The sequence below is a fragment of the Mobula birostris genome, chromosome 13 (assembly GCF_030028105.1).
Source record: "Mobula birostris isolate sMobBir1 chromosome 13, sMobBir1.hap1, whole genome shotgun sequence".
NCBI classification, from domain to species: Eukaryota; Metazoa; Chordata; class Chondrichthyes; order Myliobatiformes; family Myliobatidae; genus Mobula; species Mobula birostris.
Window position 1 is genome coordinate 50,452,024 of NC_092382.1, and position 12,587 is coordinate 50,464,610.

At 42.3% G+C, this 12,587-nt stretch overlaps 1 protein-coding gene across 1 annotated transcript in view; it reads left to right on the plus strand.

Annotated features, from left to right (window-relative positions):
* The first annotated feature begins 8,604 nt into the window (after window positions 1-8,604).
* The window catches only part of LOC140207931 (uncharacterized), a 139,298-nt gene continuing 135,315 nt past the window's right edge, over window positions 8,605-12,587 (plus strand). The window contains 2 exon segments of the mRNA XM_072276469.1: window positions 8,605-8,617; window positions 10,283-10,497. Of these exon segments, the coding sequence (XP_072132570.1) occupies window positions 8,605-8,617; window positions 10,283-10,497 (228 nt within the window).

Consider the following 12,587-nt stretch of genomic DNA (forward strand, 5'->3'; position numbering starts at 1 on the left):
CTACCTTTTCCCTGTAATAACATAGGCTCAGAGTTTGTTAAGGGTTCTCACGTGTGGCACCTTGTCAAAGGCCTGAAAATCCAAGTACACAACATCAACCAATTCTCCTTTGTCTACCCTGCGTATTATTTCTTCAAAGCATTCCAACAAATTTATCAGACAAGATTTTCCCTTGAGGAAACAATGCTGACTCCGGACTATTTTATCTTGTGCCTCCAAGTACCTCGAACTCACATCCTTAACAATCGACTCCAACATCTTCCCAACCACTGTCAGATTGAGTGGCCTATAGTTTCCTGTTTTCTGCCTCTCTCCCTTCTTAAAGAGAGGAGTGACATTTGCAATATTCCATTCTTCCAGAGCCATTCCTGAATCAAGTGATTCTTGAAGGATCATTACTAATGCCTCCACGATCTCTCTGGCCACCTCTTTCAGAACTGTGGGCATAAACCATCAGGTCCAGGTGACTTATCTGCCTTCAGATCTTCAGTTTCCTGAGAACCTTCTCTTTTGCTGTGGTCCTTTCTGTACAGGTCCCACCTTCACTGGAAGAGAGCCATGGAACAAAAAATCTTACCCCTCTCCTTCCCTCCTCCCACCACAAGCCTGATGTCATGCATGGGTTTGCTACACCAGGGTCTGGCGTCATGTGTATGATTCCTTATGTTAGGGTTCCCCAAACTTCTTTGCACCGTGGACCGGTTTAATATCGGCCGACGGGGGAGGGTGTAGGGGAGATGTTCAAGTTCAACATTGTGTGACAGGGAATGAGGAAAGGTGCAGCTGACTCATATCACCAAATCATATCATTTCCATTCTCTCTGTGTCCTTCATCCTCACTCTCTCTCATCTCCAGTGGTCTGCGTCCCAGTGGTTGGGGACCACTGCCTTACATCTGTGGGTTTGTTTCTCTTGTTTGTGCTGTTTAATATTTTTTATTCCATTCAGACAAGGGAGACACATCCAGATCTGTCACATTCTCTCATTGTGGGTGGGGATTTTTTTCATTGACTCTATTCCACTGTTACAAATTGCCGAAGGGCAGCCAATGTTTCGAGGTATATAGCCCTATTAATGCAAGAAGGAAGCCTTTTCTGTTTTTCTGGGCTTCTCAAACATTTGTACACTTCAGTGAAATCTTCCTCCAGAAGTTCCAGAGGAGAAGCTCAGTCTGTCTAATATTTCCACACAATTAAAGTGGGGAATCGTTTATTATTGTCATGTACCGAGGTTTAATGAAAATCTTGTCTTGCATACCATCCTCTCAGATCAACAAATTACAACAGTAGAAAATGGTAAAACATTAACAGAGTGTAACAAAGCATTATGGTTACAGAGAAAATCCACTGCAGGTGGACATATGGTGCAAGGTCACGTCGACTTACATTATGAAGTGAAGAGTCCATCTTATAATGCTGAGGAATATTCAGTTTGCTTATAACAGCAGAATGGAAAATGTCCCTAGGTCTGGTGGTATGTTTTCTGTTCTTTTGTTTTCATTTATCTTCGACCTGATGGGTGGTTGATAATCGATAATGTCTGGTCTGGAGTTCTGGGAATCTTTAATTATGTTGGCTGATTTACTGAGGCTGCAGGAAGTATAGAGAGAGTATAGAGAGAGGCTTGTTTCCATGATGTGTCCACAGTTCTATTTCTTGAAGTCAAAAGAAGAGAATAGCTGTGCAAAGGTGTGAAGTATCCGGATGGGATACTTTTTATGGTGTAAGCTTAAATTTGCCGGATCAATAACCACACTACAAACAGTTCTTTACTTTATCCTTTTCACCAGTTTATTTGTTCGAACTCAGCCGGCGAGAAGCTCAGAGCCAAGCATCAGAGGGACACAACTCCTCTCCCTCTGGCTGCTCATGATGAATCTCTGTCTAACATGCAGAAACGTTACAGTTATAGAACTAACGAAACAAAGAGCACTTTAGTTCAACTGGTAATCCCACCAAGGCTGTGGAGCAAAACTTAATTTCTTAGATAAGAGAGTCCACTAAATCAGGGTTTTAAATACAAATGAATGTTCTGTCCAATCCTTATTAGTTATTCTCTTTCGTTAGACACTTTGTTCAATTCGTGTCTCATGAGAACTCAACTCTACATAACGTTCCCAAGAGATATCTGTGAGTCGTTAATCTAAACAAGCTGCAAGCAGATTCCTCAGTGAAGGACAAAACAGAAATTTGCACACTATCCAGAACAGAGCACACATAAGTTTGGACTTAGTTTTAACCCATTATTTACAAGAGTCCAAGAATCATTTCTTACATCCCCCAATACCCTTAAAACTTCATCACCAGAGTGTTGTAGCAGATAGTTGCCTTTCTGACTGAAAACCTGTGACTAGTGGTGTGCCACAGTGCAGGATCTGTTGTTGTTTGTCATCTCTATCAGTAACCTGGATGATAGTGTGGTTAACTGGATCAGCAAATTTGTGGATGACACCAGGACTGGTGGTGCAGTGGACAGTGAGGAAGACTATCATGGCTTGCAGTGCGATCTGGACTGCTGGAAAAAATGGTTTGAGAAATGGAAAATGGAATTTAATGCAGACAAGTGTGAGGTGTTGTGCTTTGGTAGGACGTACCAGGGTAGGTCTTACACGGTGACTGGTAGGGCACTGAGAAGTATTGTAGAAGACATGGATATGGGAATACAGGTCTATATTTCACTGAAAATGGTGTCACAGTTCAATAGGGATGGAAAGAAAGATTTTGGCACATCGGCTTTCACAAACGAAAGTGCTAAGTAGAGGAGATGGATGTTATGTTGACATTGTACAAGACATTGGTGAGGCATAATATGGAGTATTGTGTGCAGTTTTCATCACCAACCTACAGGAAAGATGTAAAAGAGTTTGAAAGAGTTCAGAGGAAATTCGCAAGGGTTTTGCCAGGTCTAGAGGTCTTGGGTTATAAGGAGAGATTGAACGGGTCTGGGCTTTATTCCTTGGAATGTAGAGAGTGAGGGGAGATTTGATGGAGGTGTGCCAAAATTATGAGGGTTATAGATGGGGTAAATGCAAGCTGGCTTTTTCCACTGAGATTGGTTGGGACTACAGCCAGGGCCATGGGTTAAGGGTGAAAGGTGACACATTAAGGGGAAAATGAGGGGAAACTTCTTCACACAGACGGTCATCCAGATGTGGAATGAGTAGACAGCCCAACTGTTGCATGCAAGCTCAATTTCAACATTTAGGAGGTTTGTATAGGTCCCTGGATATTCGGGGTACAGGGGTAAACAGTTTAAATAGTTCAACACAAACTAGATGGGCCAAAGGGCCTGTTTCTGTGTTGTACTTTTCTATGACTCTGTGACAAGGTCATGAAATAATACTAATATCAATGTAATTCCTTTTAACAGCTGTGCGGACCAACCATTCATCGGGGCAGGAAATGTTTACATGGCTTTATAACTGTGGCACTTCACATTGACAGTAGATAATAGAAAATCCCAGCTGCAGGTCAACAAAGGCTATTTGTGTGAGAGTGTTTCAGTTACGGTGGGGCCAGGCACCCATGCAGCTCAGTGGGAACAGGGAATATTACCAATGGAGAGTGTTAAACTGAGCCAAGTCACAGATTGGAGATGCAGAAATGTCTGATTCTTATAGAGACAGGAAGAGCTTCAGGAAATTGATGGTCATTCCAGATACCAGCACTGTGCCCAGTTAAAAGATGATTTCTCTCTCCAACTTGTGTTGAACTTTACTGTAACAGTGTGATGCCAGATCACAACTGGACAACTCCAATGATCTAGTCTTAAATGTTGTCCTTCACTCATTGATGGATTTTATAAATCATTTTTCAGGTTAAAAACGACAAGGAATATATCTACGGGAATCTCAAACACAACACACCAGTGTTGCTGTCTCTGTCCAGATATTTAAGAAGTGGAGCAAGGGATTCACTCGATCATCCTTCCTGCTCAGACTGTGGGGAGGGATTTACTCAATCATCTGACTGACTGGCAGGCCTGTCAGTTTACACAGGGGAGAGGCCGTTCACCTTTTCAGACTGTGGGGATTCAAGGTCAATTCATGAAGTTACATCAGCAAGTTCACACTGGGACAAGTCCACTCACCTGTTCTGTGGGTGAGAAGGGATTCAGTTGGTCATCCCAACTGTGGACACACCAGTCAGTTCACACTGGGCAGAGGCTGGTCATCTGCTGAATTTGTGGGGAAAGATTCACTCAGTCATCTGACCTAATGGCTCACCAGCGAGTTCGCACTGGGGAGTGGCCGTTCACCTGCTCGGACTGTGGGAAGGGATTCACTCAGTCATCTCATCTACTGAGACACCAGTCAGTTCACACTGGAGAGTGGCCATTCTACTGCTCAGTCTGTGGGAAGGGATTCACTCAGTCACCTGAACTGAAGGTACATCAGAGTTCACACTGGGGAGAGGCCATTCATATGCTCAGACTATGGGAAGAGATTCACAACGTTAGCTACCTTACAAGCACACCAGTGAGTTCACACTGGGGAGAGGCCGTTCACCTGCTCAGTCTGTGGGAAGGGATTCACTCAGTCATCTCAACTGATGATACATCAGCGAGTTCACACTGGGGAGAGGCCGTTCACCTGCTCAGTCTGTGGGAAGGGATTCACTCAGTCGTCTAAAGTGCTGAGACACCAGTCAGTTCACACTGGGGTGTGGCCATTCACCTGCTCAGAGTGTGGGAAGGGATTCACTGAATCATCCTCCGTACAGAGACACCAGTCAGTTCACACTGGGAAGTGGCAGTTCACCTGCTCAGACTGTGGGAAGGGATTCATTTCGTCATCTCAACTGAAGATACATCAGCGAGTTCACACTGGGGAGAGGCCGTTCACCTGCTCAGCCTGTGAGAAGGGATTCATTTTGTCATCCCAACTGAAGGTACATCAAAGAGTTCACAATGGGGAGAGGCCATTCGCCTGCTCAGACTGTGGAAAGAGATTCACTTCGTCATATCACCTACTGAGACATCAGTCAGTTCACACCGGAGAGTGGCCATTCACCTGCTCAGTTTGTGAGAAAGGATTCACTTCATCATATCACCTACAGAAACACCAGTCAGCCCACACAGGGAAATGACTGTTCACCTGCTCAGTCTGTGGAAAGGGATTCACTCATTCAGCTCAACTGAAGTTACATCAGCGAGTTCACACTGGGGAGAGGCCATTCTCCTGCTCTGAATGTGGGAAGCGATTCACTCAGTTATCTAACCTTATGTAACTCTCGCTTCAGCTAGCAGCTTAAAATAGGGGGTGATAGCCCCCCAGCCCAGCAAAACTTAAGAAATCTCATTTGGGTGGATGCTGCGTAATGTGTCCCCTGTTACAAATCAGTACCACGAAATAATAAACAGTACACAATATGTGATTAAATGAATGAGATTTAAAATTCTTACTTTGACTATAGAGTTAGTAAAGAAAACAAAAATAAAGAAAATGGGCCCACTCTCTTCATTCGCGTCTTCTCATCTCTCCCCAGCAAAAGACCATGAAATCTCTCTTCCAGACTCACAAGAAAGAACATTTCTGTCATTGGATAGCCCCGCACTCCAAAACCCTGTTATCTCTAGTCGTAACCTAAACATTGCTGCTTCAGAGAAACCATTACCTCAGCAGTGAAACATTAGAGAAAGGCCGTTACATGAGCAGTGAAACCTACAGCGTGTTACACTTGTGACACACGACCGGGTTCACACTGGGAGAAAGTTTCAATAAGCTGCATGCTCGATATTTGTCCATCATTGTTTCTCAAAGCAATTTCGAGAGTGACTGTCGGTGCTGAACTCTGCAATTATTGCTGCTGGTCACCACACCCAGTTCTGCACCCTGGTCACTGGGCATGGGAGGAGTTTCTTCTGCTGCATATTCACCTTTAATGGGACTGGAGTTTAATATTCTGGATCTGAGACAAATAAATCAGTTCCATTTTAAACTCTGTCTCTAGTACTTAATGAATTTATAACATACCTAGTGTACAGTAGAGAGTTGACTCAGGCCGGCTGGACCCTGCCAGTGATTCTGTTCCACAACAGTCCTTTTCAATCCTTCCCTGTTGTTCACCTCTTGCTCTCCCTGTGGTGATGGGTTTCAAACAGTCACCACTCTGTGAGTTAAGAGGTTTCCCTTGAATTTTCTGCAGACTGAAGAAGTCAAGCTGACTGCAGTTCTGTCTGAGATATTCTTTGCCCCTCGTATCTCTGGGCTGAGGAAGAATGACATTGGTAGTTAACCTCCTTAATCATGACTCATTTCCACATTATCGGTCATTTTCCCTGTTTGTAAAGGGTTGCTAGAAAACACCACAGTCCTCTAAAGACATGGGAACAGAATGGGAAACCATCAGTTGGATGTTCAATGGAGCAGGGTCAGAAACCGGAGGTGGGTCTGCACAGGGCAGAGTTTGAGGCTCTGGACGATGGTCAGGGTAAGAATGTACAATGAGGAGAAGGGAATCAGCAGTGGGGCTTGGCAATGTATGTCAGAGTAGCAACATTTGGAAGCTGATTGACAGGGAAAATAATTTGTTTGTCTGACTGATGACACAAACAATGACTATGGTGAGGTGCTCCACTAGTTGAGGAACATGTGTGTGTTGGGAATGGTTTTATCTATTGAGGGAGTTGTTCCTGCTTGTGTATCCTGTAATATTATATCTGAATGGTTATTATGGATTATCCTATTAGTAGTTATGTATTGATTATCATATAATTTGTAAGATTTTGACTCTAAAACTGGATCAGGCTTGAATTTATTGTGCCTTTGTGATGTTACAGTGGTCATTCATGAGTTTGTATTTTAAAGCAAGATTTTGGTGAATGATATTTGTCACTTGATTGTACCAATGTAAGAATCAGATTGAGTTAAATTGCTGCAGGACTGTGTCTGGTTTCTCTTGGCATTTTCTGCATTTATTGCCTGCTTTGTTTGCCTTTAATGCAATTTTTATATTTTAAAATGTTAACTACCTTGTCCTGTATTTCCCCAAGGAACCTCTGTTTCTGGGAAGAGGTCTCCAACTCTGAGTCAGGCTCGCAATGCTTCCCTGTCACCAGCTAGTCTGCTCAGATCATTGGGATTTTCCCATGGAGGGTCATACTCATTCCACTGGTTAATGTTTTCTTCCATAGTGATGATTCATTTTTCTGAGTTGGCCTCTCATCTAGGTTTTCTGGTCTGTATTTATTATCAGAATTGTATATACTCTCATGAAGTGCTGAATCCTGTTTATTTTTGATGAAAATGTATACTTTAGAAATCTTATCAGACAGTTGAGTGATTTTATTTTTAATGTCAATTATAGCTCTTCCTCCTTCTGTCCTTGGTAGTGTTAATCTAAGTGTGTTTGAGTGTAAATACTCTTTCCTGAATTTGTCATTTCAGTTCTTATTTTTCTTTGTAAAGTTTCCAGATCGGAATGGAACCAAGATATTTTGCCAAGGAATATGTTAATATGGGAATAATGGAAGAGTTTATTGCCTTTGTTGTATTTGCTATACCACGGAAATATGTTAGGCAAATGTTCTTAAGCCTTGAAGTAAAGTTTGAAATATGTTTTTGCTTTTTCACACTACTTTCTATTTTTTCTGCTTGTTGATATTCCAGATAACTGTGTATCAAGCAATCTGATGAAGGGTCTTGGCCCAAAATTTTGATTCCCAACCATAGATGCTGCCTGACCTGCTGATCTCCTCCAGCGCATTGTGTGTATTGCTCTAGGTTCCCAGCACCTGCAGGGTCTCATGTGTCCCATATCCTTGTATGTTTCTTGAATAGGACACACAGGTAGGCAGAGAAGGTTGTATGGTTCTGTTGGTAAAAAAATAAAATCAAATCATTAGAAAGAGTTGGAAAGTGTTGAGTCATTGTGGGTAGAACAGAGGAATCGCAACAGTGAAAAGACACTGATGGGATTTTTATAGAGCCCCCCCCCCCCATCAGTAGTATGTATATGTTCCACAAATTACAACGGGAGAGGGAAAATGCATGTCAAAGCAGCAATATTGCAGTATTCATGGGAGATAGTCATGCAGGTATATTGGGAAAATCAGGTAGGTGCTGTATCCCAAGAGCGTGATCTCCTAGAATGCCCACAAGATGGCTTTTTAGAACAGCTTCTGGTGGAGCCCAGCTGAGGATCAGCCATTCTTGATTGGGTGTTGTGCAATGAACAGGAATTAATTAGAGAACTTAAGGCAAAAGAACCCAGAGGGGGTAGTGGTCTTAATATAATAAAATTCACCCTGAAATGTGAGAAGGAGAAGCTAACGTGAAATATATCAGTATAACTGTAGAATAAAGATAATTACAGAGGCATGAGAGAAGAATTGGCCTAAATTAGTAAGTAAGGAACACTGGAATGGATGACGACAGAACGGCTGGAATTTCAGTAAGTAATTCGGAAGACACAGGATTTATAAGAACCAAAGAGGAAGAAGTATTCCAAAGGCAAGATGATACAACTGTGGTGAATAGGAAGGCAAAGCCAACATAGACACCAAAGAGAAGGCATATATTGGAGCAAAAATGGTGGGAAGTCAGAGGATTGGGAAGCTTTTAAAAACCAACAGCAGGCAACTAAAAAAATAATTAAGGAAAATATGGGATATGAAGGTAAGCTAGCCAATAAAGAGGATACTAAACCTTTCTTCAGGTACATAAATTGTAAAGTAGAGGTGAGAGTGCATATTGGGCCAATGGAAAACGATGCTGGAGGGGTGGTAATAGAGGCAAGGAGCTCGCGGATGAACTGAGAAAGTATTTTGCATCATTCTTCACTATGGAAGACACCAGCAGGATGGTGGAAGTCCAGATGTCAGTGGTCAGAAATGTTTATAGTGCATTGCTCAGGAGCAGGTTCTTGGGAAACAGTAATGTCTGAAGGTAAACATGCCACCCAGAGTTCTCAAAGAGGTGACTGAAGAGATTGTGGAGGGATTAGTAATGATGTTTCAATAATCAATTGAATCTGGCATGGTTCCGTACGACTGTAAATTTGGAAGTATCACTCCACTCTTCAAGAAGGGAGGGAGGCAGATGAACGGAAATTATAGACCAGTTAGTCTCACTTCACTCTTTGGGAAGGTATTGGAGTGGGATGTTAAGGATGTGTTTTCAGGGTATTTGGGGCACGTGAAAATCAACCGTTTTCAGCAAGGGAGAAGCTTGCCTGACAAGTATGTTGAAAGTATTTGAATTCATTGAAGAAGTGACAAGCAAGATAGACAAAGCAGATTCAGTTGATGATGTGCAGCTGAAGTTTCAGAAAGTCCTTGACAAGATGCCACACATGAGGCTGCTTAGCAAGTTATGAGCCCATGTTGCAGGAAGGATTCTCGTGTGGATAAAGCAGCGGCTGATTGACAGGAGGAAAAGAATAGTAATAAAGGGAACCTTTTCTGTTTGGCTGCTGGTGATCAGTGGTGTTCCACAGGGATCTGTGTTGGGACCGATTCTTTTATGTTATATGGCAGTGACTTGGATGACAGAATTGATGAGTTTGTTGCAAAGATGTGGATGATACCAAGTCATTTGGAGGGACAGGAAGCTTTGAGGAAATTGAGAAGCTACAAGAGGACAGACAGATTAGGGAAATTTACTTTAGTCAAAGGATGGTAAATGTGTGGAATTTTTTGCCATGAGTGGCTGTGGAGGCCAAGTCATTGGCTGTGTTTAAGGCAGAGATGGATAGTTTCTTGATTAGTCAGGGCATCAATGGGTATGGGGTGAAAATAGGGGAGTGGGGATGACTGGAAGAATTGGAGCAGCCCATGATTGAATGGCGGAGCAGACTTGATGGGCCGAATGGCCCACTTCTGTCCCTGTATCTTATGATCTTATGATTTGAAGGCGGTGAAGCCTGGAATTCTAATCCTGCTAAGAAATAGACACTGCAGAAAGTGCGTCTTTAGAATGTTACATACCTGGAGTATTGTTTTATTCCATTTCCATCAGATCAGCGACGCCCAACATGTCTTATTTGTAATACTGAATTGTCTAATAAAACAACGAAACCATCAAGATTGCAGCAACACTTCCATAAAAGACACACTGAAAAAGCTACTCATGGTTTTACTCAGTCCCGGGAGACGAAAGAAGCATCTGAAAAGCGTTGCACACTCGAGTCATTTGGAAAGAAAGCTACAAATGACTTTGATCGTGGTCTCACTGCTTCTCATAACATTTCCAAAATGATAGCAAAAGTCTGCAAGATCTCATACAATTACTGAAAGATTAGTAAGACCTGCCGTATCATTCCTCTGAGTATTAAATCTTTAGCTCGTCATATTGATGAAACGAGTAAAGACATTGAGTATCACTATGCACAGAGCTACAAGAAATACAGAATTTGGGAGTCAACTGTGCGAGACAACAAGGCGTTGATAACGGCATATGAACAGTTCATCAAAACTGGAAAAATTGATCAAAAGATTCTCAATTGTAATAAGTTGAAAATGGATATCAACGGAGAATCAGTCCACGACGAGCTCAAAGTGAAATTGATAACAAAATTATTCTGACTAGGAACATGATTTCTTATGCAACGGACAGAGCACCATATATGACAGGATGCCATGCTGGTTTAGTGGAATTTATGAAAATAAAATTGCAAGTTTATTGTGTCATTTATCGTCAACATCCCGCAGCTACTGTGCAGCAGGCAGGTGCTGTGAAATCTAGATTTAAAGATAAGTAGGAAGTTAAAGCAGAATATTTTTCTCATGTTAGCATATGGTAGCCATGTTTTTACACTCTGGGGGCGACGCAAAGTATATTGGGCCTAAGAGGGGCGTTGCAAAGTATGAAGGTGCTTCGGGAGAGTATGTGGGTGTTGGGCCAAAAAGGTTGGCAAACACTGCTATAGAAGAAACAGTTAGCCAACAGATGAGCATAACCGTCCATAGTGAAATCCCTGCGATCTGAGCAGACGAGGTGTCAACGAGAAAGCGTCCAAAGACTGGCTCAAAGTTGGAGACGTCTTCCCAGAAACAGAATGTTTCCTTGTCGCAATGCAGGACCAGGTGGTTAAGACAAAGACATCAAAAAATTGGCAGTAAAAAACTAACAAATTCAAGACGATAAAAGTAGAATATATCATGTGAAACCAGAAAATATCCCACACATTACAGTATCCTGCAACAGTTTAATTCAGTCTTACACGGGTACAATCAAGTGACAAACATTTTTCACCAAAATATTGCTTTAACATATAAAATTATGAAACATTCTATGGGTTATTATAAATACAATCCTAATCCAGTTTTGGAGTCTATTACGGCCAATCCATGATTAGAGATGTGGCAACACCTGGAGCCCGTCCGGATCTAATATTACAGGATAATAGGGATAGTCATTCCGAACACACACAACACATGAAAATCAAATAGTGAGAAACAGCAGAAATATGCTAACCTTAAAGAGGAAAATGAAAGGCTATGGTACACGAGCAGGGTATACATTGTCCTATTTGTAATATACACGACTGGCATCATTCCAAAGTCACCACACAACAGCATTAAACAATTCGACCCGCACGACAATATTTATGTAAATCTCCAGACAGCCACAATACACAACACCATCAGAATCGGCCGAGAGTTCCAAGCGATTGAGAAATCAGTGGGCTTGTCCGTGTCCATACCGCGATTTTTATCAGTTTGAGCTGAGATAAAAAATAAAAATAAACATGCGATTCCACTGGAGTGAATGCAGAGGAGAGTCAACACGCAATCTGATCGGATGGAATTTTATTAGAAATCAGGAAGTGAGATGACATTATTTTCCTTGAAGCAGAGCAGGCATCGGAGGTTTCGGTGAAAATTTGCACAATTATGCATGGGTTCTGCGGTGTTAAACATTCCTCCGTAACATCGTTGTCTAATGCGATGGACAAGTGCAAGCTTTACTGTAAGTTCGTGTAGACTGTTGACTTTTTTTTCCACTTCATTCTTATGCAAAAGACGAAAGTAACTAATGAGTTGCATTTTTGCCGATTTGCTCCTGAATGTCCCCAGAACCTGTCTCGCTTTCTCAGACCGAGAAGGGTCTGGCGGTGACGAGAACGGGAATATGGTGGAAAACTGAAAATAAAAGGTAGGATGAGTTTAATAATCGGTAGGAGAGGAGGTGGCGGGGTGCGGGTGTCGGAGACTCTGTTCCTGTGCTGTGTTTCTCTCGGGCTCGAAACCAGATTTACTCTCCCCGCTGCCAATTCCTCCGATGATCATTGGTTCTGTAGAGTCAAGATCGAAAACATTGCAACCGCCGCCGAGAAGAGCTTAGTTATTTTGTTTATTAATTAGTTGAATAATTGACCTGAGCGGATATTTCGTTACGCTGATGAACTGCTCTCTGAACTTGGACTGTTACCCCAAAAATAAAAGTGTTTGTGCAGCAACTTAATATCATCAGCATGTCTCCTGACTGTTCAAATATGTATTCCGAATAGTTGTAATTACTTGGATCCAATCGGGCAATGGTGAAGTAATGAAATTCGGCAACACTCACCGACCACAGGGTGATGAAGCTTCCGGAGATGGTGAGAAGTAAGATCACAGACCTCCTCCTGCTCTCCATCTCCGGG